General features: G+C 43.7%; 4 protein-coding genes across 5 annotated transcripts; 1 reads left to right on the top strand and 3 right to left on the bottom strand.

The window, feature by feature from the left end:
• Positions 1-273: 273 nt before the first annotated feature.
• LOC147192811 (uncharacterized) lies at positions 274-2377 on the bottom strand. The gene is made up of 3 exons (XM_086134129.1): positions 1883-2377; positions 1454-1568; positions 274-993 (listed from the first exon to the last, which is right to left on the bottom strand). Exons 1-3 carry the CDS (start codon positions 1897-1899, stop codon positions 784-786), a joined length of 342 nt encoding a protein of 113 aa, XP_085990255.1. The 5' UTR covers positions 1900-2377; the 3' UTR covers positions 274-783.
• A 616-nt stretch (positions 2378-2993) lies between these two features.
• hid1a (HID1 domain containing a) lies at positions 2994-14850 on the top strand. Of its 2 annotated transcripts, none has more exons than XM_086132397.1 (19): positions 2994-3149; positions 3533-3682; positions 4396-4566; positions 5039-5155; positions 5817-5923; positions 6016-6132; positions 6774-6981; positions 7065-7121; positions 7196-7336; positions 7709-7799; positions 7899-8050; positions 8143-8221; positions 8308-8472; positions 13040-13267; positions 13338-13474; positions 13676-13762; positions 13846-13937; positions 14020-14178; positions 14267-14850. In XM_086132397.1, exons 1-19 carry the CDS (start codon positions 3084-3086, stop codon positions 14328-14330), a joined length of 2388 nt encoding a protein of 795 aa, XP_085988523.1. In that variant the 5' UTR covers positions 2994-3083; the 3' UTR covers positions 14331-14850. The 2 variants fall into 2 exon arrangements, with proteins under 2 accessions (XP_085988523.1, XP_085988524.1); XM_086132398.1 differs by having other exon boundaries at positions 8341-8472.
• A 431-nt stretch (positions 14851-15281) lies between these two features.
• otop2 (otopetrin 2) lies at positions 15282-19865 on the bottom strand. The gene is made up of 7 exons (XM_086132403.1): positions 19766-19865; positions 18705-19087; positions 18451-18587; positions 17756-17814; positions 17543-17667; positions 15851-16641; positions 15282-15452 (listed from the first exon to the last, which is right to left on the bottom strand). The coding sequence occupies exons 1-7, from the start codon at positions 19816-19818 to the stop codon at positions 15282-15284; spliced, it is 1719 nt and encodes a 572-aa protein (XP_085988529.1). The 5' UTR covers positions 19819-19865.
• An 8-nt stretch (positions 19866-19873) lies between these two features.
• On the bottom strand, positions 19874-24116 carry LOC147192814 (tripartite motif-containing protein 16-like). The gene is made up of 6 exons (XM_086132399.1): positions 23695-24116; positions 22859-22954; positions 22462-22695; positions 22146-22314; positions 21992-22057; positions 19874-21339 (listed from the first exon to the last, which is right to left on the bottom strand). The coding sequence occupies exons 1-6, from the start codon at positions 24025-24027 to the stop codon at positions 20804-20806; spliced, it is 1434 nt and encodes a 477-aa protein (XP_085988525.1). The 5' UTR covers positions 24028-24116; the 3' UTR covers positions 19874-20803.
• Between the last annotated feature and the right edge of the window lie 327 nt (positions 24117-24443).

Below are 24443 nucleotides of genomic sequence, written 5' to 3' on the forward strand. Positions count from 1 at the left end.
CCAGACGCGGCTGTGGGGTAACTATGGTGACGTGGGTCGCACGAATACGCGGGATCTGTTATTGTGCGGGTGAGACAAGGACGCGCGGTATGCTAATTAAAGTCTTTGGCTGCTCCTGCCTGACACACAGGTCAGAGCTCATTAGTGAGGCGCTCAATGCATCTCCAGTCGTTCATTAAGCGAGACTGCGAGGACCAAGACAGTTTAGAGTTTGGATGTAGGAAAGAAAACCTCAAAAAAAAAGGATAGTTCCATAGATATCAAAACAGAAAATATAGTTTTTTTTTAAAAACACCCCCCAATTTTTGTTTATTTTGAAATGATTTACAAGAACAGTGTCAATGTCATGTTAAGTTCATGTACACAACAAAATTCAAGAGGAAAAAGAAGAGAAAATGCTGATGGAAAGAAAAGCTGAGCTTTCTCCTGGCTTTTCGGATGGACAGGCACAGAAACCCATGAAGGGCTGCAATGAGCATTTTTACTTGTTTAGTAGTCGTTTTCTTCACCGAACAGGAAGAACAAGTTCAAAGAAGCCGCTGTGAAAGGTGCAACTTGGGACTTTCCATCAGTGTTTTGGGCCTAACTACAATGGAGAAAGGACAGAAAAATTCTCAACCACGACCTCCCTGAGACTTCAGAACCACCCCCAAAATCATAAACGAGTCAAAGTCCTAAACTTGTCATTTTGGCAGTTCAATTTTAGCATGAGTTTGGTCCCAGTTCTTAAATTATTGCTGATTCTTTTCCCTCCCTGATATCTGATCAGGAAATATCACGAGGTCACAGCCGCGTCTCTCGCGTTTGGCAGCGGCTTTGCAGGCTCTGGAAATGCGCCTCCCTCAGGATGCGGTTGATGTACAGATAGCAGGCGGGCGGGTCGCACGAGTCGCCGCAGCCGAGGGGACTACAAGGTCCCACGGCGCAGCGGCTGCCGCTGGAGCTGCCCGACGTGTGCTCAAGACTGCTGAGGCTGCTGGAGCTATTGGACCACTGAAACAAAATCGTACCTTGTCAATCCGGTATGCATTCAAGTATCAAGTACAACTTTATTGTCAAATGTGCTGTAGGTGCAGATGAAATTTCTTCCCTCTCACAACAAGAGGAGCCGCTGCGGGTGCCCGCGCCGCCATCAAAAGAAAAGTTCACAAAAAATGACCAAATAATACAAGACAACACATTAGACACAGACCATCGTGCAATCTTAACCACTTTCCTGCATACACGTTGTCTGAAGCAGTTATAGATGAAAGTGGAGCGAATCAAATTGTCCTTTTCACCAGTGGATCAAAGATGTCATGCTCAAATGCATTATGCAACAGTTGTGTCACTGCTACTGAGCCTTTTGTCGCTGCCCATTTTTTTTTTCCTTTTCACGTTTGATGTCCCTCACGGTTAAAAGAACTGGTGTGCATGTGGCCAGCTTTAGAAGAGAGTCAATTTTTAAGTGTACCTCTGAATCCCAGGCATCCCGTCCCGGCTCGGGGGAGAGCGGGTGAGATTGGTTCGGCCGTTTGGCTTGAGGAACCAGGTGGCCGCTCTCATCACCACCACTGTGCTGCCTTTTCCTGTGGAACAAACAAACATACACTACCAGTTCTATGAACTCAGTATACTAAAATACATTAACACCAGCTTTACAGATGCCAGATCCATGAGGTGACACTAAAAATATTATACAAGAGCTTTTCAAGTCCTCAATTAGCTACCCTTAAACATCAGCTTTATAGATTACACGTATGTCTGTGAATGTTAAGGTAATGACGTTCATATTGATTCTGCACTTTTCCTTATCACTTGCTGATCAATGCTTACACGAATGACTGGACACGTAAACACATGAGCTTCTATTAATTACTTTAGCGCCGAAGGACTCACTCACCTGCTTTCAGTCAACATGTGATGACCATAAATGCATCAATGTCAATGAATTTCTTTGAGGATCTCCGTCTATGTCCTATAACCTCGCTAGCAGTTAGCTTGCATTTGTCAGTGTATCTAACTGGATCCCCAATTGGGTTTTAGGTGATGAAATTAGCCATGGCTACGAGAGAGAAACAATAAAGTATATATATCGGTGCGCATATGCAAATTCGCTTATATTTTACATCACGTAATGGCTAAATAGTGTATCACAAGCTCTTTTTCGTCTTCGTCACTCACAAGCTAACAATGTTAGCCTTTACGCTGATAAGCGAAAAGTAGCCACCTAAAGTGAATATGTTAAAACACGTTTTAAATGCCTTTTTCGCAGCGTTTTAATATCCACACATCTGAAGAACAAGATCGAACTAAAAAGCTTTTCGTGTTGAAATCCAACAAGCTAATACACGTCGTTCGCAACCATGGCCAGCTGCTGCGTTTGTGTTTACATCATACTGCGCCTGCGCGGAGACCTTTACTGACGCATTCAGGTCATATTGGAAAAATAGCAATTCCGTTTTGTGTCCTGCATTTTGGGTTTCTTTCAGAGAATAACACAAAATAGCAAACAAAAACATCACTTATGGTCTTTTAGATATTTTTGGCGTATTTTCTGTATCTTTCAAAAAGCATTTCATACAATGATTTATTTAGCACATTGGCGGATTGACTGGAAGGCACCATTGAGTACTAATCTAATCAATTTTATACCACTTTGTCTGAAGTTTTATATTGATTTAAGACGTTAAGGGCGCTGTTTAACGTTGAATTTATTAGCATTTAAGGGTGACTGAGAAAACTATATCCGAAAGATGTCGCTGTTTACAAAAGCATCCGCATTAAACGCACCCGTCGCTCTTCTACCAATTTTATTAGTTTTATACAAACAATTCATTGTAATTAACACAGATTGAACTACACTTACACTACCGTAACATTTATGACAAATGGGGGACATTTTCAAAACAAATCTATTTTTCACGTCATTCGAAACACGGAAGTGATCAACCAATGATCAACCATCGTGAAAATAGCAAAACAGAACCCCGCCCCTTTTTCCTTGACTCAAGGCAAAGCAAGAAGGGGTGATTAAGAAGAATCCTCAGCGGCATCAGCGCAACTCGTATTATTATTATTGATTTAAAGATAGAAAATCGACAATGGGCAGTACCGACTCAAAACTGAACTTCAGGAAAGCAGTGATTCAGCTGACAACAAAAACGCAGGTTAGACGATTGTTGGAAATGTAAGCGACGAGCACATAATCAGGCAACGCGTTCACAACACACTGTCCCCTTGTTGCATTTAACCATGTAAAATTATCATTTGGCGTTTCTTCGATTGAGAGACCGTATTCACGGAAATGGAAATACGTCACGTTACCAGCATGATGATAATGTCATCTGCTGTCATGCAACATATTTCGACAAAATCATGGCCTGGTTAAATCAAAGTTGCACGGCGTTGACATGGATGCGGCAGGTGCATCGTGTTTACATTGTCGTCATCACTCGCCGGGCAGGCTACACAATAGATACACAGTGCACTGGCAAGCCACACCGATTTCTAGATTTCTGTTTATTTAACAATTGCTCATGTTGTTTTGCAGCCAGTGGAAGCCACGGATGATGCCTTCTGGGACCAGTTCTGGGCGGACAGCACCACCACAGTCCAGGATGTTTTTGCTCTGGTTCCAGCTGCAGAGATCCGGGCTCTACGAGAGGAGTCTCCCTCTAATTTAGCCACCCTGTGTTATAAGGTAAGCACAACATGCAGATTGCTAGCTTTGCCGGACTTTTGGAAACTGCGTCACGGATCATTGCTTCCGAACAATGTCACGGTCTCAGATGTGGAAGTCACCTCCCTCCTCCTGCTTTCTTTTCCACTTCCCAACTCCTGCCCGAGGTCGCCCCTGACAAAAATACCCTTGATGCTACAAAGAAGTGGCATGCTCATGAAGTGGCCGCAGGCGTTTATTTTCTGCGCAGCGAGTACCAGGGCCTATTAGGGGTACGCTGTTTCAAGATAAAACAAAAATACAACACGATAACAGTAATGCGATTGTTTGAGCATTTCTAGCATCCAACCATCCATCCATCCTTTTTCTAATCCGCTTATCCTCATGAGGTTTGCAGGTGTGCTGGAGCCGATCCCAACTCCCTATGCAGCCCCACTAGTCCAAAAAAAAAGGCATTCCGATTAATATTGCATTTGTGGAATATGAGTTAAGCGGTCAAACCCAGACGTTTGTGGCCATCTCAGCGGGCGGCCATTTTGTCATTCCTGTTGACCGAAAATGTCATCGCGGTTGCTCACAGGTACCGACCACTCGTGCCTCAGCTTCAGAAAACAGCTGAGTCGCATATATATTCACAAGACCGAACACTTGGGACTGGAGAAATTTGATTTGAAATGAAGTACAGTTGTAAATAAATCATAAACGACAGCGTGTTTTGTGGCACTCGTCCTCAGGCTGTGGAAAAATTGGTGCAGGGCGCCGACTCGGGCTGCCCCAGCGAGAGGGAGAAGCAGGTGGTCCTGAACTGCACACGTATCCTGACTCGCATCCTCCCCTACATCTTTGAGGACCAGGACTGGAGGGGGTTTTTCTGGTCCACCGTGCCTGGTGCCGGCCGGGCCGGGGTGAGTGAGTGAGTGGGGGGGGGGAACAAAACAAAACACAAATTGTCATCTGAGAATACACTTCGCTCGCCTCACTCTGATGACATGGCCTGAACGGTGAACGTTGTTTCCTCATTCCAGCCGTAGGAGGGATATTGTCACTTTTTCATGAAGATTCAGGGTTTTTTTTCATGGTGAATTGTAGGTTTTGTTATGAAAGCTCATATGATAGGACAACATGGCCTTTTTGGTTGCCCGTTCCTTTTTGGGAGCCAGCTGAGGTTGTCTCCAACGGCAAGGATGTTGTTGATGTGCCGCCTGGGACAGAGGACATGCATACACACTCATTTGATCACACAAACGCAGTCAAGTATTTATCAACACCTTTTCTTGGCTTTTCCCTTTAAAACCTTTTGTCAGGTCAAATAAAAAGGGAAGTACCGCTCGTGTGTAAAGTTTTAAGAATGACGAGTCAAGCTGTGTTTATTTGTAGGCAGAGGAGCTGGACGACGACGAAGGCGCTCGCCCACTGGCCGAGTCGCTCCTGCTGGCCGTCGCCGACTTGCTCTTCTGCCCCGATTTCACCGTGCACAGCCACAGAAGAGGCCCGGTAAGTCCTTCGTTTCCACTCGCTGACCATAACCGGCGGCACGGATCGGATTTTACTGGCCGTATTTTTATTTTCTCCCCCGTCAATGTTTCTTCCTTCCTGCCGCAAATCCACCCCACTAAACCTGTCGCCCGAGTTGGTTTGAAAAATCAAAACGGTGCGTGACGACACCGTCAGTCATAACAGGAAGAGTGCTTTGACGCTAATGGGCCCAAAGGAATGTTGTCGGTCTGACTGACTGAGTTTTTGCTCTTTGTGTCCCGTGCAATTAAAGAGTCACCGTTCGCCCTTGTGTGATGGTCTTAGTGGGAAAGGATTGCTTAAGTGACGCAAAGATCAACACTTGCAGGTCACACACACTTGGTGTAGCTCGATATGAATTCAAAATGGTCAACATTCTTCTTTAAAACTGCAAACAGTATACATACAGTTCACGAAAACTACTGCAAAATGACCAGTTTTGAGAATCCAAATCCCAACCACAGTTATTCATTCGTACCATTGGCAGAAAATGAAAGATGGACAAAATATGCCCAAAAAATAATAATTATTTATTCATTTTCGGCCTCTAAATTTTGTTTCCAGAGCAATTTTACTGAAAACAAACCAAAAATTGAGCGATTGCGAGTCTCATCTCATTTTTGGCTCACGTATGTTGCAGGACTCGGTGGAGAACTTGCACGCCATCGACAGCTGTGAATACATCTGGGAAGCTGGAGTGGGCTTCGCGCAGTCCCCACCTCTCAACTACATCCATGATTTGAATCGGTCAGCTCCACTTCCGCTTGGTCTTTTCTCTCGTCTTGTCGGGTTCGCTTTTGACTTATTTGTGTTCGTCGTTTGGATTTGATGCCGGTCAGCACCGAGTTGCTGAGGTTGCTGCTCACCTGCTTCTCCGAGGTCATGTACCTGCCAGCGTCCACCGATAACCACATCCTCAACCCCTGGGTGACCTTCTTCTGTTCCACTGAGAATCGGTAAACCGACGGATGCTCTGTGTGTGTGTGTGTGTGTGTGTGTGTGTGTGTGTGTGTGTGTGTGTGTGTGTGTGTGTGTGTGTGTGTGTGCGTGTGTGTCTGCTCTCATGCTTATATGCAAGTAGCGGGCCAATCACAATCATGAAATCACAATGTGCACACTGTTTATTCTTTTCGATATATTTACTGTTTGTTTATAAAGTAAAAATACTGCAGAGTGCCATTTTTTTTTTTTTGCAAAAACTACGGCTGGTGTTTTTGTGACGCACTAGTGTACAGTGAAGGCATTAAGCTGCAAAAAAGTGACTTCCATGAGTAATTGAGGCCCACCCAAAAAGGTTTGTCATTGCCAGGAAATGCTAGAAGAGGGCAGCCAAAGACTTTTGACTGTTAGACAAGGCTATGGCCTGACTAAATGAAACTCCTCCGCTGACTTCAACATGGTTCCTTGCAACCGAGATGTTGCTCCAGACATATTTTAATATCAGATATGGCTTTGGAGCACAGAAACAGCAAAAAAAGGGTGTTTTTCATTCAATAATGAAGAAACAAATCCAACTGTGAATATGCTATGCTGTGCGATCCCCAGTGTTTAAGTTTCATTGGCCGCCACTATCGACTGTGTTATTTCTCTCCCGCAGCCATGCTTTGCCGCTGTTCACCTCGCTGCTCAACGTGGTGAGCGCCTACGACCCGGTGGGCTACGGCATCCCGTACAACCACCTGCTCTTCTCCGACTACCGGGAGCAGCTGGTGGAGCAGGCCATGCAGATCCTCATTGTGACCCTGGAGCATGACGGAGGGCCTTCCCACTGCCCGTCTTCTCCGTCCAGCGTGGAAGAACATGAGGTTTTGCGAAGAAAAACCGCCGTCCGTCTATTTTGAGTGGTGATGATTCGCTTGAATAATGATTCCCCTCTCTGTGTGTGCAGTCCACCGGCCCCGAAAACTTGTTTGTGAATTATTTGTCGAGGATTCACAGAGAGGAAGTATGGCCTGGACAATTGCGGTGAAGGTTACGTGAGGATCTTGTCCCTGAAGGTTCTGTTTGTGTTTTATCCAGGATTTTGATTTTGTACTGAAAGGATTGGCTCGTCTCCTCACCAACCCTTTGACTCAAACGTACCTGCCTAATTCCACCAAAAAGATCCAGTTCCACCAGGAGCTCCTGATACTCTTCTGGAAGCTCTGCGACTTCAATAAGGTTCTCAGAAACATTTGTCGTATGACAAAATATGACATAAAATATGTTTTCAGGATTTGGGAGGATATGACGTCTTTAGGATTTTGATCTTTTCTCATTTATTATTTTTATTTTTTTTGCCACCATCTGCTACTCCATTCAACATAGATGTGAAGCCGTCCCCGCAAACAGGGCTTTATAGCCTTCAAGTAAATATTAGTTCAGTGATTGAAGAGAAGTGAACCACGCATTTCTTCGTATGGAAACAAAAGCTATTTTCAAGATGAATTCCCTTTTTCGCACACACTGGAATGATTTGAAACTGTAAGAAATGAACATTTCATGTGAGCTGAGCAAAATTAAAAGTCAGCTCTTTTTGTGTTCCCGTCCCAGAAATTCCTCTTTTTCGTCCTCAAGAGTAGCGACGTACTGGATATTCTGGTTCCAATCCTCTTCTACCTTAATGATGCCCGAGCTGACCAGTGTAAGTCTTCTCGTGTGTGTCAGCTCTCCCGGCATTTCAAAGTTGTCTTTGCAACATGTTTTTTTTTTTTTGTGTGTGTGTGTGTGTGTGTGCCTGCAGCCCGCGTGGGCCTCATGCACATCGGCGTGTTCATCCTGCTGCTGCTGAGCGGCGAGAGGAACTTCGGCGTGCGCCTGAACAAGCCCTACGCCCTCCATGTGCCCATGGACATCCCGGTGTTCACGGGCACTCACGCCGACCTACTGATCGTGGTGAGAGGACCGACCGTGTCGCTATGGAGACCAGGCGATCCTTTTCCCTACCCGTGAGAGCCAACCAGCTGTCGCTCTGTTTGTTTTTGCAGGTCTTCCATAAGATTATCACCACGGGCCACCAGCGTTTACAGCCTCTCTTTGACTGCCTGCTCACCATTGTGGTGAACGGTGATTCATTCGCCTCATTGTTATGGATTTTGGAGCTCCTTCTATCAAAATAGTTTGAAAAATTCAATTTTTTCCCCCACCGTCAGTGTCACCATATCTGAAAAGTCTTTCCATGGTAGCGGCCAATAAGCTGCTCCACCTACTGGAGGCCTTCTCCACGAGCTGGTTCCTGTTCTCTGCCGTCCAGAACCACCATCTTGTTTTTTTCCTGCTGGAGGCCTTCAACAACATCATCCAGTATCAGTTTGACGGTAAAGGGGCACCCTTCTAATTGCTTTGATCATACTTTTATGTGACAACTCCAAAGGGGTTCCAAACATTTTCCACTTAAGGAGAAAATGATCGGTTGGAGAGCATTGTGTGTCCAAATATTAATTTCAAATGTCTATTTCTGCAGATTTATACAGAAAGCCACATATCACTGAGCTGGTGTTCAAATCATTGCTGCCAAAGGAAGGGCACGTCATGATTTTTAGGGGCAATCAGCGAACACTTTCTTTGTAACACTGTATGTCAAATTGGCCCGAAATGATCATGTGATCATCATCAGAACTGATCGGAGTCAGCAGGAAAAGCAGAGTGGGAAACAGGAAAGCCATGTAGCTCGACATACATTGTGGGTTTTTTTGGCTAAAAATGCCTTGCTGTACATGGTCTTTTTTTTGGCCCAAAACGCTTACTGTACATGGTCTTTTTTTCAGCCCAAAACGCCTTATAGTAAGGCGTTTTTTGGGCAAAAAATGCCTTACTATATACATGGTCGTTTTTGTCGGCTAAAAACGCCTTACTATACATGGTCATTTTTTTGGGGCTAAAAACGCCTTACTATACATGGTCATTTTTTTTGGGCTAAAAACGGCTTACTATACGTGGTCGTTTTTTTTTTCGGCTAAAAACGCCTTACTATACATGGTCGTTTTTTCGGCTAAAAATGCCTTACTATACATGGTCGTTTTTTTCGGATAAAAACGCCTTACTATGCATGGTCGGGGTTTTTTTTCGGATAAAAACGCCTTACTGTATACATGGTCGTTTTTTTCGGCTAAAAACGGCTTACTATACATGGTCGTTTTTTTGGGCTAAAAACGGCTATACAGGGTCGTTTTTTTCGGCTAAACACGCCTTACTATACATGGTCTTTTTTTTTTCATCCAAAAACGCCTTACTATACATGGTTGTTTTTTTCGGCTAAAAACGCCTTACTATACATGGTTGTTTTTTTGGGCTAAAAACGCCTTACTATACATGGTCGTTTTTTTTTTTCGGCTAAAACGCCTTACTATACATGGTCGTTTTTTTCGTCTAAAAACGCCTTACTATACATGGTCATTTTTTTGGGGCTAAAAACGCCTTACTATACATGGTCATTTTTTTGGGGCTAAAAACGCCTTACTATACATGGTCGTTTTTTTCGGCTAAAAACGCCTTACTATACATGGTCGTTTTTTTCGTCTAAAAACGCCTTACTATACATGGTCATTTTTTTGGGGCTAAAAACGCCTTACTATACATGGTCATTTTTTTTGGGCTAAAAACACCTTACTATACATGGTCGTTTTTTTCGGCTAAAAACGCCTTACTATACATGGTCGTTTTTTTCGGCTAAAAACGCCTTACTGGTCGTTTTTTTCGGCTAAAAACGCCTTACTATACATGGTCGTTTTTTTTCGGCTAAAAACGCCTTACTATACATGGTCTTTTTTTTTTCGGCTAAAAACGCCTTACTATACATGGTCGTTTTTTCCGGCTAAAAACGCCTTACTATACATGGTCGTTTTTTTCGGCAAAAAACGCCTTACTATACATGGTTGTTTTTTTCTGAAAAAAACGCCTTACTATACATGGTCGTTTTTTTCGGCTAAAAACGCCTTACTATACATGGTCGTTTTTTTTTCGGCTAAAAACAACTTACTATACATGGTCGGGTTTTTGGCTCAAAACGCCTTACCATCCATGGTCGGGTTTTTTTTCAGAAAACAACGGCTAACTATACATGGTCGTTTTTTTCGGCTCAAAACGCCTTACCATCCATGGTCGTTTTTTTTTTCAGAAAAAAACGCCTTACTATACATGGTCGTTTTTTTTTTCAGAAAAAAACGCCTTACTATAAATGGTCGTTTTTTTTTTCAGAAAAAAACGCCTTACTATACATGGTCGTTTTTTTTTTCAGAAAAAAACGCCTTACTATAAATGGTCGTTTTTTTCTGAAAAAAACGCCTTACTATACATGGTCGTTTTTTTCGGTTAAAAACACCTTACTATATACATGGTCGTTTTTGTCGGCTAAAAACGGCTTACTATACATGGTCATTTTTTTGGGGCTAAAAACGCCTTACTATACATGGTCATTTTTTTGGGGCTAAAAACGCCTTGCTATACATGGTCGTTTTTTTCGGCTAAAAACGCCTTACTATACACGGTCGTTTTTTTCGGATAAAAACGCCTTACTATGCATGGTCGGGTTTTTTTCGGATAAAAACGCCTTACTATATACATAGTCGTTTTTTTTTGGCTAAAAACGCCTTACTATACATGGTCGTTTTTTTGGGCTAAAAACGCCTATACAGGGTCATTTTTTTCGGCTAAACACGCCTTACTATACATGGTCTTTTTTTTTTCATCCAAAAACGCCTTACTATACATGGTTGTTTTTTTCGGCTAAAAACGCCTTACTATACATGGTTGTTTTTTTCGGCTAAAAACGCCTTACTATACATGGTCGTTTTTTTCGGCAAAAAACGCCTAACTATACATGGTCGGTTTTTTTCGGCTAAAAACAACTTACTATACATGGTCGGGTTTTTGGCTCAAAACGCCTTACCATCCATGGTCGGGTTTTTTTTCTGAAAAAAACGGCTTACTATACATGGTCGTTTTTTCGGCTCAAAACGCCTTACCATCCATGGTCGTTTTTTTTTTTCCAGAAAAAACGCCTTACTATACATGGTCGTTTTTTTCGGCTAAAAACGCCTTACTACACATGGTCGTTTTTTTCGGCTAAAAACGCCTTACTATACATGGTCGTGGTTTTTTTCGGCTAAAAACGCCTTAATATACATGGTCGTTTTTTTCGGCTAAAACGCCTTTATACATGGTCGTTTTTTTTTTCAGAAAAAAACGGCTTACTATAAATGGTCGTTTTTTTTTCAGAAAAAAACGCCTTACTATACATGGTCGTTTTTTGGCTGTAAAAGCACCTTTCTATACCTGGTCATTTTTGTTGTTGTGAAAAATGCCTTCCTTGACTGAAAAAAAAATACAAAAAAAGCCTTACTATCCTTGCGCTCACATTTCTAAAAACAGTCTTATGTACGGACACACACTGATGAACAATATCGAGCATTCATCCCTGCCTGGTAGTCGAATGGTTAGTGCGTTGGTGTTGTGCAGGGTTCGATTCCTGCTTTGACCGTTCGTTGTGAGGTGTCATGTTCGACCCGTACCTGTGCAGGTTTCCAAAAATATGTGCGACCATTCATTTTCTTGTCCTCTTCGTGCTCACTCTGACATTGTAGACACAGGGTTCCCACTCTTCCACTTGTTTTTTATTTATAGACCTTTTAAGGTATTTTGAGGGCTAATTTAGACATTTTTTAAGAACATTTTCTCCATTCAGCAGGTGATTCACGGTGGATTTAATGAACAGAAAACCACATACACAAATGAAATGAACACCACAGGAAACGTGTTAAGGATTTTTATTGATTTTAGAAGCTTTCCCTGAAAAAAAAAAAAAAAAAATTGTTTTTTAACTACAGGGACCCGTTGGAACCCTGTAGTGTTCATTACCTGCCTGGTAGTCAAATGGTCAGTGCATCTGCGTTGCGCTGCAGAGGTGCAGGGTTCGAATCCAACTCCGGCATTCCTGTGTGTTCTCAAAAACATGCATGGCGATCCATGGTCATTTTTTTCAGCCCAAAATGCTTTAAATGGTCATTTGGTTTTTTTCGTCTAAAAACGCCTTACGATACATGGTTGTTTTTTTCGGCTTAAAACGCCTTACTATACATGGTCGTTTTTTTGGGCTAAAAACGCCTTACTATACATGGTCGGGGTTTTTTTCGGCTAAAAACGCCTTACTATACATGGTCGGGGGGTTTTTCGGCTAAAAACGCCTTACTAAACATGGTCGTTTTTTTCGGCTAAAAACGCCTTACTATACATGGTCGTTTTTTTCAGAAAAAAAAACGCCTTACTGTATGTACATGGTCGGGGGTTTTTTCGGCTAAAAACGCCTTCCTACACATGGTCGTTTTTTTTTTGGCCCAAAACGCCTCACTATAAATGATCATTTTTTACAGCCAAAAACTCGACTATACATGGGCTCTACTATATGTACATGTACTGTACATGTACTATACCCGTTTCTCACAAGTATTAAACTCTGCCTTTTCTGTCACTATGGATTAAATTTAATCAAATGACAACCTATTTAGGTGACACGGTGACCTAATGGTTACGATGCCCGCCTCACAGTGCAGAGGTGCAAGGTTTGATCCAGCACTTTCTGTCTGGAGTTTGTCTGAAAAGTAAAAAAAGGCATACAAATCTTAAATATTCCACTCTGAGATTTGTATGAAAATATAGTAATGTATGGTGTATTTTAACATTTTTTCTCATCAGCTTTTGATGTGAGCCGTGTTTATTTTTATAATTTGACCAGGCAGAAAACCAATCAACGGTAAGTGCCAATGAAACCAACATACCAAACCAATTACTCTGAACTAGTTTAGTCAACAGCACCATCCATTTTGCCTCCATTTCTGAGACGTTGGGACGTGATGAACATTCTATTAAATGGATGATTGTCCTCCCCAGGGAACTGTAATCTGGTGTACGCCATCATCCGCAAGCGTAACATCTTCCACCAGCTTGCTAATCTTCCATCGGACCCGGCCACCATCCAGAAGGCCCTGCAGAGAAAGAGAAAGTCGCCTGACGCCATCTCCCGCACCAGCTCGCAGGAGGCTGTCTCCATGGAAGGTTCCCGCCCCGCCGTGCCAGCAGAACCTGGCACCCTGAAGGCCAGCCTGGTCGCCATACCTGGTAAAGCAAGCTTTTATCATCAAGAACACAAGTGGTCTTTGAAGGAGCTGATGTTTGTATTTCTTTACAGGCATTGACAAACTGACCGAGAAGTCTCAGGTGTCTGAGGATGGTACCATGGTGTCCGTCCCCAAGCTGGAGCACTCGGAGCAGATCACAGCCAGCGGGACCAGCGACACTGAATCCATCTCGGGAAAAGACAATGAAGTTAGTGTGTTTATTGCAAAAAAAAAAAAAAAATAAACACACAAAACAGAACGGAACTAGAGGGAAGGTAGGGCTAGGTGAGAATAAGTGGCTCAGCTGAGGCCAGTACTTTATGGGCTAAATTCCAAGTAGGATTGGGCACTTGGCTTTGGAGCTCAAGGAAAACTGTATGTACCGGTAACTCTTCATTCTTCTTCCCAGGATGTTTTCTACACCGAGGCAGAAATGGAGAGAAGGCGCTTGTCAAGTGTTTCTTCAGCATCACATTGGGCTCCCACACCAGAGTGGGTAAGTAGATTTACCTCCTTTTTGTAATAAGAACCTAACCAAAAGCATTTTAACTCTGGTTTTCCCTGTTTATCTTTTCCCAGGTCCTCTCCTGGAAGTGTAAGCTCCCCTTGCAGACCATCATGCGTCTGCTGCAGGTGTTGGTTCCACAGGTGGAGAAGATCTGCATCGACAAGTACACACTTGTTGGATCAGACGCCTTTGTTTGTCTTGACGTAGGTGATATAAACATTCACGTTGTTGCTATGTCACGGCAGGGGTCTGACAGATGAATCGGAGATCCTCAAGTTCCTCCAGCACGGCACGTTAGTCGGCCTGCTGCCCGTCCCTCACCCCATCCTCATCCGGAAGTACCAGGCCAACGCTGGCACGGCCATGTGGTTTCGCACCTACATGTGGGGTGTGGTCTACCTGCGGTGAGTATTGGAATGTATCCAACAGGTTTACTCTATTGGGATTTCGTAAGAAACGGATTATAATTGTCCCCCCTCCCCTTCTCTCCAGCAATGTGGACCCACCCATATGGTACGACACGGACGTGCGCCTATTTGAGATTCAGAAGATGTAGACGACAGAGCGCGAAGCTGTGTTGAAGGCACCTCATATTCCTCATGACGCATGCCGAGTGCTCGTTTATCAGTTAAATATTTTCAATAGGCAACTCGTTACATGTTGTTCTGACCTGTGCAGCTGGTTTTAGTTTTAGACGGGGGAGGGGGGGACAAAATCTGGTTATGAAGTCATAGCAATGTGTTTTTTGCCACTGCAGCATGGGGGGGGGGGGGGGGGACAGCCTCCAATTTGGGGATGCACTTTGGTATTGAGCTAGGATGCTTGTTTGACACCTCAAATATTCCAAACAGGAATTCTCAGCAATGCCAATTGCCACGAAAAGTCACACACGTCACTTAACTTTGGGGGATGATGCTACTTGACATGTTTTAAGGTGAACTTCCACCTTTTAATGCAGCAGTACAAACTAGACTGGATTGTTTTGTTTCTGACATTGCTTGTTCAAAACTGTACATTATATATCGCTATGTGAAATGTGTCAAATGCAGTAACTAAATATTTTGAGAAAATCTGAAGTCAAAGGGGGTTTTTTTGGCCAGAAGATGACAGTTTCCCTCCCTTGAAGCAAGGCCACAATTATTTTTTTAGTTAATCTGCGCTAGCCTTTGAAAACGGAGTAGACTATATTGTTAGCCATTTGTCGCTAATGCAGGCGCGTCCAATTCATTTTCATCACAGGCCACAAAGTGTTTAGTGGTAATTTGTGCTATGGCGTGCACCGTTAGAAGGGGAATTGCCCCTGAAACCAAAAAAAAACTTAACACGTTTCCATGGTCCAAATTCCTATAGTCGCCAAGTGGTTCTTAGTTGCAGATTAAACATATTTGGGCAGGCAGAAGGAAAAAAAAACAAATGCAAAACTGCCATCATTCATGTTCCAATTTTATTATTACAAATTAAGATTATGAACATTTTTAAAAGCTGCTGCACATACGAGGTGTGAGAACTAGGAAAGGATATACACCTCGAAGAGACTGGCCACCGAGTGCATGCGGTAGAAGATTCCAAAAGGGAGTCCGATGTTGACGACGGCCGTCCACATGCTGAACTTGTAAAACTTGATCTCCACGGTGTGGTCGAACTGAGGCCGAGCCCCAAAGGCAGGCATGATCCACAGCTGGAAAGCCAACAACAAATAGCGTTAAAACTAAAACCATTATCTCCAAGTGCTGGGACAGGGACGCTCTCAAGTGGTACACGTAATAATCACCGAAAGAATTGTCCAAATGGTGATTGTTAGTGGCTTAAACATTAACCAGATGTTTTTAATACAAAATCTTTATCAGAGTACTCCATTGATCGATTAAATAATCAGTGGAACACTTGATAATTAGTAGCTGCATCCCGAGTTCAAAAAGTGTGTTTAAAGCATTTGGGAGAACTAAGACAAAAAAAATACGATATTTTCTCTCTATATACTGTATATAAGACTGATGGGATGATCTGGAACATGCCCCGCCCACCCACAATAAAAAAAGGAAGTCAGCAAAATGAATCGTACTGTGTTTAACTTACCATGATGTTGGTGAGCATCAGGAAGGCGCACAGTTCCTTCAGCATTCTCCTCTTCCAGTTTGGCCGCACACCCGCCATGAGCCTGCGGGTTGACTGCTGCCTCTTGGCAACCTCGCTCACCTCGGTGCGCGCGTTGCTTTGCTGGGCGTCCTCCTGCATGATGTGGAAGGGCTCACGATGGAGGCCCTCAATGATGAAGTAGTTCTGCAGGCACAGCTGCAGCACCATGAGGACGGCCCATGACAAGTTGAGGGCGTCCAGGTGGTCCTGAGCCCCCGTGGCCGCCACTGCCACAATAGAGAAGTAGCTGATGATCAACTGGCCCATGGAGGCCCCCACCAGCAGCTGCACGTCCAAGCTGCGAGCGGGATTCTTCTCCGACACGTGCTGGCGGCGGTCCAGTCTGTATATGACGCATCCCGCCGCGGTGAAGACGCACATGAGGCTCACGATCACGATGTTCATGACGAAATGGATGAGCAGGGCACTGCGACGCACGGCCTGGTCCTCGAGGGTGATCTCCACCTCGTATACGACGAAGGTCACCAGGCCAACCGCGACGAGGAGGAGCCCCAGCGCGGGGCCTGCGAGCACCTCCTTGCGATGGAACTTGGCCCTGCGTTGTCCCTCGTCATCCACCAGGCGGCCCACGTTCTTCCACATGACGTAGCCCATGGCCGAGGCAAAGAGGCTGTACTCGATGTTGAAGGGGTAGAGATAGTAGAAGGCCTCCTTGAAGGTGCTGCATGCAGAGTGACTGCAGCTGCAATTGACTCCTTGGTCGTAACTGTCTGACATGGAGACAAGAACAGATGCAACGTGGGGCCTCAGCTAGCGAAATTACATTCTACTGTACACGGATGCGCACAATATCGTGGGGGCAATCACACGCCAGAGTCTAGAAGAGCTTACTGTTGAACGCAATCATCTTTAGTGTAACGCAAGGGAACCTGTTGACAACATGCGGCAAGTCTCCACACGTGTTAATTCACGAAGCCTTCTTTTAGATCAGAGGTGTCAAACTCATTTTTGGCGCGGGCCACATTTTAGTTACCGTTTGACTTGGAGCGCTGTTGAGACTGAAACCATAGCAAGAAGTCAAGAACAACTGTTGATTCAAGTATTGTTTAAGTTACTATCATACGGGGTTTGGTGACAAGAAAATGCTTAGAATATATCTCTTATTTATTACATGTGAGATTTCAAAATTGTGGTAGACATTTTAGAAAGGATCATGGAAGTTGACATGTTTGAGCTGCTTTCGCGCGCCACATAAAATGACGTGGCGGGCCAGATCTGGCCCCCGGGCCTTGAGTTTGACACCTGTGCTTTAGATGCTGCTGTGACTTTGTAGTTAGAGTACGGGTAGTACACTTGCGTGCCTGCAGTCCAAACCTGTCTCCCATTGAAAGCGTGAAAGATGACAACGGAGACCCCAGATGGTTGAACAGATGAAGCTGTATATCAAGATTGGATAAGAATTCAATAATTAGCATTTTCAGTTCCCAAACGTTTAGTTAGTGTTGTTAAAATAAAAGATGGTGTAACACCGTCATAAAAATGAATCTACCATCATTTTTTGGAACATAAAAATAAAGTTTATGAAATCCTGATGACTCTTCTACTACCTGAGTAATGAACGTGAATACTTAAGAAAGCGATGGGTAGCAGACATCGTAATAACCCCCAAACCTCTGTACATCTTGGGCGAGAAGCTGGCATTCAGATAGGGAGTGTCCATCTGGTGAATTGACTCCTCGGTGACGGTCGCCATCCACACCACCAGGTTAGTGGATAGCATGAGCATGAGGCCGCACCTGGCGACGGGAAGAACGACAAATGAGGAATTTCTCGCCATGGCAAGGGATCACTTTGGGAATGAATACTCAAGGATGGCATTTGTACCGTGTCACATTTGTGTGGAGCTGCACGCAGTCCTTCGCGTGGACCCACAGGAAGTAAGTCTAAGAGAGAAACAACCAGTCAGACATTAATAAAAAAAAAAATACGACCAAACTATTACAATAAAGGCCTTTTAATTTATCAGGAGAGTGGCTTGGAATTTTTTAAGAGTTCTGCTATGCGTGATTGTTGTATCCAAAGAACACATTAAGCCAACTGGTAAAGGGGCTTCGATGGCAAACGATTTAAGTCCAGGAAACGCCCCTCCTAAAACTTGCGTGTCACTGGTTATTGATCTTGCAATTAAATTCAAATATTTTTCCCACACACCCCCTGCAGTGTGCTCAAGTAACCCCAAGGGTATGTGTACCACTGGTTGGGAAACACTGATCTAGAGGTTGAGGAAAAACATGACCTCCATGACAACTTCGCAAAAATGATATTATGCCAATTGCTCTCTTCGCAGGGGTAACCTTCCGGACCAACCCCACAATAGACGAAATCCACAAAGTGGCGACCAATATATTTTACTTGCCGGGGACGTAATTAATCTTGCAAAGTGTGAAACGTGATGTCGCGAGGGACAACTACAACATAGCGGGGAGGCGAACAAATGACACTATTGCATGTGAACACTACCATTAAATCAAGCATTGACTAAAAAGCAGTGGTTGAGGAAAAAATAAAAAACGGACAACCTGGGTTAATAAAAACACTGCTTGCACGGCAGGGAAGGCCACTTTGACGGCAGAGTCGCAGTGGACGTAGCCAATATAGTTGGCCATCTTGAAGATATCCATGAGCAGACTGAGCAGGCCAAACAGCACAAGTCCAGCTTAAAAAAATTTAAATAATCACAATGAGGTCATTAAATGAATTAAAATTAACCATACAAGTCCCTATATAGTGATTAGGAAGTAGCAAATGATTTCCAACACAGTCGACTGTTCACCTCTGAGCCACACCGGCCCCGCGTGACTGTCCTGAGTCATGAGGTCTTTGTTCTTGCGATGGGTGACAGCGGTGTAGAAGAGCATCCAGAGCATGGTGAGGGTAAGGAGGACAATAAGGAAGACCTGGCGGTGCACAGCCGTGACAGACACGCTGTTGAAGGCGCTGCTGCTGACCAGCGCGCAGCCCAGAATGAGGACGTTGATGCACACGATGCCTGAGAGGAGCCAGCCGCCGCCGTGGTGGGCGCGCTTGGCCACCGCCCCCACGTGGTGCACGTACTCCCGTGTCGCATCCATGTCATGCAGGTGCTGGATGTTCTCCATCTGGGCGGCTGTTTCGATGTTGGATGGGTGGGCCTCGACATCGCTGTTTGGGGTCTTTCTGCGTGACCATTCATTCATATTATAAACAAGAACAAGTATTTTTGTTTAAAGGGGATAATCTACGGGACGTTTCCAAAATTCCAGTTGACCATCCCATGGAAATTTGCCAGAAACTTTGCAACCTTAAAAAACTAAGTTTGGGTCTTTTATCATGCGCGCCGTTTCTGATGAGCGATTAATGGTGGCGGTCTCAAGTTGGTTTGCCACAAGGGTCTGATAACACCGATCAATACAGAGTGAAAGGAAACCAAGAAGGAAAAGAACTGGTTCTACTTTCAAATTAATTCCCAATGCAAATTCAAACACTTCGTTACCCTTCCTTAAAATTCTACGGTTTTTGCTTTTACCCAATTTCACAGTGAAAATTGACAAAGTGCACCTACATTTCATTGGGTGACTGTTACAATGAATGTATATCAGCTTTGTGTTCAATTTAAAAAAAGGCCCAGATTTGAACAAATACATTTGTTAGTACATTTAGACGAAATGCACCACATGTATGCTGTGAGGTCTTCTCAAATATTGCCTTGAAGTTCAAAATATATGCCCTGCCCTGTTTAATGAGATTCAATACAAGACCTGTATCCAAATTCGGCCTTTACAAAAACTCAGTGAGGGAGGAACTTGATTAAATTAACAATATTACGTTACAATTAGCATTTACGTGTTGCCTTACCTTGTGAACAATAAGTTGCAGGTCCTTAGCATCTTTTGAGCCACAGTTCTCATGGCGTCTTTTAGTCTTCACATAAGACAAACAAACAGTAAAAACGAACTCTTCACGTCAGCTGTTACACTTTTTTTTATAAACAAGAGTGGAAATAAAAATGTGCAACTTGTCAGACTTTAAAAGGCATCGAAGCCACATCAAGTGAGAGAAAACCAAAATATCCGCGTTTGAGGGACGTACGATGCGACCACCAGGTGAAATTGGTTTCAACTGATTGCAGTCCAGTCGTCACTTCCGGCATATCTTCACACATTTTTTCCCCCCCAAAAAACATTTTCTTATTTAATTTATTTATACAATATTTATCTACTAGTTGGCTAGCAATCGATTACAAAACACTGAATATGAAAACTATATTTTAATTGCAAGTTGAGAGTTTTCTTCTTGCTTCCATCTCAATATGCAAGTGTTGGGGTTTTTTTTTGTTTGTTTTAATTTTATGTAGTACGCAAAATTGCATTCTTACTTATGGGCTTTTTTTTTCTTTCCAATTTTCACTCAAAGTGACAGAGCTTCATACGCTACACCGTGTGTACGTTGCGCAAGGACACGTACACACACTTGTACCACTTCGACTTCACCATGGAATCAAATAAGCGCCCCGCTGGTTACCAGAAGCTGACATGAGCTAATCTTTGCATTCAACAAAACTCAATACTGTACACCTCTGCTTACCTTTGGGCTTTGACATGACAGCAGTGGCATCATGATGGGATGTGGATGTTTCTGTGTCATAGTATTTTAGACAGTTTGTCTGGCCACCACTTGAAAGTCACTTGGGATCTTCACTCAATTTATCTGATCAAGTCATCGGCGAAACAAACGTAATGTAAATAAGGGCCACTTTTACATCACAGTGGGGTGGAAGTGCACAATGGCTTGCTCAGACATGTTTAGAAATAGGCAGACAACAAAAGATTGTTTACGAGCCAATACAAAAGTACATTCTCCACGGTATGTCTGTTTTTATAAATGCAGAAGGCATCATTTTGAATTAACCAGACAAACCACATTCTCCTTCTTTGAGAGCCACGCAATGAGATACAATGGCTCAATGAAATCGGCATTGTACTTGTGCAGCAGCCTCATGGACCCGCTCACATGGTAAAATGACACATGGCCGGCACGGAAGTCAACATAAATGCCGATTCTTGTCACGTCCTGCGCTTGCAATGGCGTTTCCACGCCGGCGTGCCAGGCGGAGAGGCCTCGGCTGTTCCTCCCGACGCACCAAGAGAAGTCGTTGCCGGTGATGCAGCCGGTGCTTTCTCGGCCCTTGCGCTCGATGCTCTTGTAGGTGACGCCGACATGAGCCCCATCGCCGCTCAGCTCCGCCTCGGCGTAGTGGCGGCCCTCGTAAACGCTCTGTGATGTCATCGCTTGCCGCCAGTCCTCAAAGCGATCGGGGTGGTCCACGTAGCTGTGTTGCCAGGGGCTGGTGTTGGTCACCTTCATGTTGTCCGCTGTTAGGCGCAGGAAGTTATGCACGGTGTCTGGGTCAAATGTCAAATTCTTTGCATCTGAAGGGGAAAAACAAGTTGAAATTTCAGATTGAGCCTATTATGCAGAACAATGGCGCCTTGAGATATGAGACACCCGACAGTTAGAGGTACAAGCTGTCATTTTGTCAATAATTTGCTTTGAATTGTGAGCATAAACTTGTATGCTGATAATGAACTGGAGTCACTCATAATAAGCAGAACTTTTTTTGAAATATATTTATCAATTTTACAAAAATAAGTGGCCCCAAGCTGTTTTTGCCAGTCCCAGTTGAAACGGACAGTAAAAAAAAAAAAAAAAAAGGAAAGAAACAAAAAGCGTTGAACGTTTTGTATTTTATACAGTATCATCTGCGAGGAGATGAGTCATCCATGTACAGTATATCGTCTGTCTATGTTTTATAATGTCCCCAGGTGGCTAAAATGGGCACAAACACCTTTTAACTCTGCAGAGTGTGTCAAAAACTGTTGAATTATTTTTAATTCCATTTCATTATGATTATGGTTTTAAAGTAAAATATTTGTTTTCTCATTAAATAAACATTTTAAAATGTGGTTGTCTTTTTTTTTTGGATGGCTGGAACGAATTATGGGCATTTCAATTCATTTCAGTGGGGAAAGATGACTTGAGATGTCATATTGGTATACATATGTATTATATATATTTTTTTACATTTTAAAAAGTCTTCTGAGTTCATCGGATCGGGCAACAAAACTTGTGGCGTCTGGGATTCGCCACCTGTTTGATAGATAAATACAAAACACAACCGTTAATCCACAGAGAGGATTAAAAAATAAATAAATCCCACTTGCTCGTCCCATCACACCTTGAGAAATGGTACTGAGCTTCTCATGGTAGGAGGAGAGAATCAGGTCACACAGCTCCTGGGTGACACTGGCTACGACCTGGACGTAAGCATTCACATGGTCCACACGGGTCACGCTAACTTTAGGCAAGCAAACATCCGCCGCTCCCTCCTTCCACTGAGAGTATTCCTACAACAAAACGAAGGATCTGTGAGCATAATACCTTATTTATAGAAGATTTTTTCTCTGAGCCTTTATGTTCCATCATGCTCAAATCTGTATACACTGTCAACCTTTGAGATTGCGTAAGAATTACATAACTCGTCTGGCACTGACCTGCAGGAAGGAGACATCGCAGTCGCTTCGTGCCACTTTGTTGATCCCCGCCAAGGTCTTGCTCAGCTCCGCCTTCCTCTGCTTCAAGTGAGCCTCCACGCCCTCGGCCTGGCGCAGCGCTCGCCTCCGCTCTGCCTGCAGCCGCTCCGCCACCTGCTTCCTGGCCTCCGCCACCACCTCCTGCAGCCTGGAGAAGTGCTGATCCACCTGAGCAGATACGTCCTGCACCAAAGACTGGAGACCGGACCGCAGAAAGGAAGACGTGGTTTTAAGAGGTGGATATAGTCCCCACTGAAGGCCCACAATGCACCACCCACAACGAACTGGCAAGAAACCATTTGTAAACACCTCACAAGCAAAAAAAATCATCATCAATTCATTCAGGAGTAAATGGTACCGTCATGCCGTCATTGTTGCTCCGCAGCTTCTCCATTGCTTTGTCGGTGGCCACGATGCTCCGATTGATCTCCTCGTGCTTTTTCTGCAGTTCAGTCTAGAACCAAGTGCAACCAAATTGTGAAGTGGAACATTACAAAGACAATATCTGAGCCGCTGAGAACTAGAGTGGACTAACTCCGTTTTGCAATTTTTAAGTTAAAGGCAGAAATGAATTGAGGAAAAACATACCGGTACTTTTTAGAGAAAACGGTAGAGATTCCGACAACTATTGTGCAAACATTCACTGTCAAAAATGAAGTTAGCTCACACTGGTTCTCAGTTACAAAAAAGACAAAATGTCATTAGCCCACTAAAGTTCTTTTTATTAAAAAAATAAAAATAAAATAAAAAAAGAGAGAGACAAAATAGTTTGCCCATTGTAGCTCTCAGTTAAACAAAAAATGGAGCTAGCTCCCTCTAGTTCTGTTTTTAAAAAAAAAGACAAAATGACATTAGCTCACTGTAGTTGTTTATTTAAAAAAAGACAAATGGATTTGGCACACTCTAGTTCTCAGCTAAAAAAGAAAAAATACAAAAAGGATTTGGCTCACTCAACCTCAGTTTCAAAAAGACAAAATGGAGTTAGACTATTCTTCGCTCAGTAAAAAAAAAAAAGACAATTTGGTATGAGCCCAATATAGTTCTGTTTTAAAAAGAAGGAATGGAGTTAGCCGACACGAGTTCAGTTTTAAGACAAACTTGAGTTAGCCCACTGTAGCTGTCAGTTTTTTTAAAAGGGGAAAATGGACTTGGCCCACACTAGTTCTCAATTTGCAAACGTAAACGTGTTCAGACCTCAATCTGAGCCCTCGCATCCTCCAAAGACGAAGTGGCGTGACCCCGGTGCCCCTGACCGCAGCAGTCAGAGCACAAGCAGCAGCCATCCGTCAGGCAGAAGCGCTCCAGGGGAAGACGGTGGATGTCGCACGTTTGTGCATCCACGTGGCGAAGAGGCTCCACCAGACGGTGGCTCTGGAATTTGGCGTTCTCCAGGTGAGGTCTGAGGTGATCCTCGCAGAAGGATACCAGGCAGGTCAGACAGGATTTGACGGCCTTGCCCGGCTCGCCCATGCACGTATCACAGGCGACGTTGGGCTCCTCCTGGCTGTTACCGCTGCTTGTCGCCATTTTTGTCGTCTTTCATCCGAGTCAACTTTTTCTTTTTTTTTTTGAACTTCCGAAAGTCACTCCTGAGTGTGACAGGAAATACTTGCAAACCACGCCCGAGGTGTTATTGTCTCATTTGGCATTCCTCCCTTGTTTGAGTCTTCGCTTTGCCTCGCTAATCTAAAGACATAAACACACACACACAATCCAAAGAAGGAAATGAGGAGTGGATGCTGATCCACGCCTGGAGAATAAACTTCCTGTTGGTCATTATTACTTCAAATGGGAAGTATGTGAGTCTGCATTTTTATTTTTTTTAAAGAAATGTGTCGTGGCTTTTTGAGCAGACTATTTGCAGGTGGTAGTGATACCGTGTGGGCTAAGGTGTGTTTTTTTGTAAAATTGTTTTTAGGTTCAACATGAATCAATGTGACCTA

The sequence above is a fragment of the Hippocampus guttulatus genome, chromosome 16 (assembly GCF_054856545.1).
Source record: "Hippocampus guttulatus isolate MCC_2025c chromosome 16, RoL_Hgut_1.0, whole genome shotgun sequence".
NCBI classification, from domain to species: Eukaryota; Metazoa; Chordata; class Actinopteri; order Syngnathiformes; family Syngnathidae; genus Hippocampus; species Hippocampus guttulatus.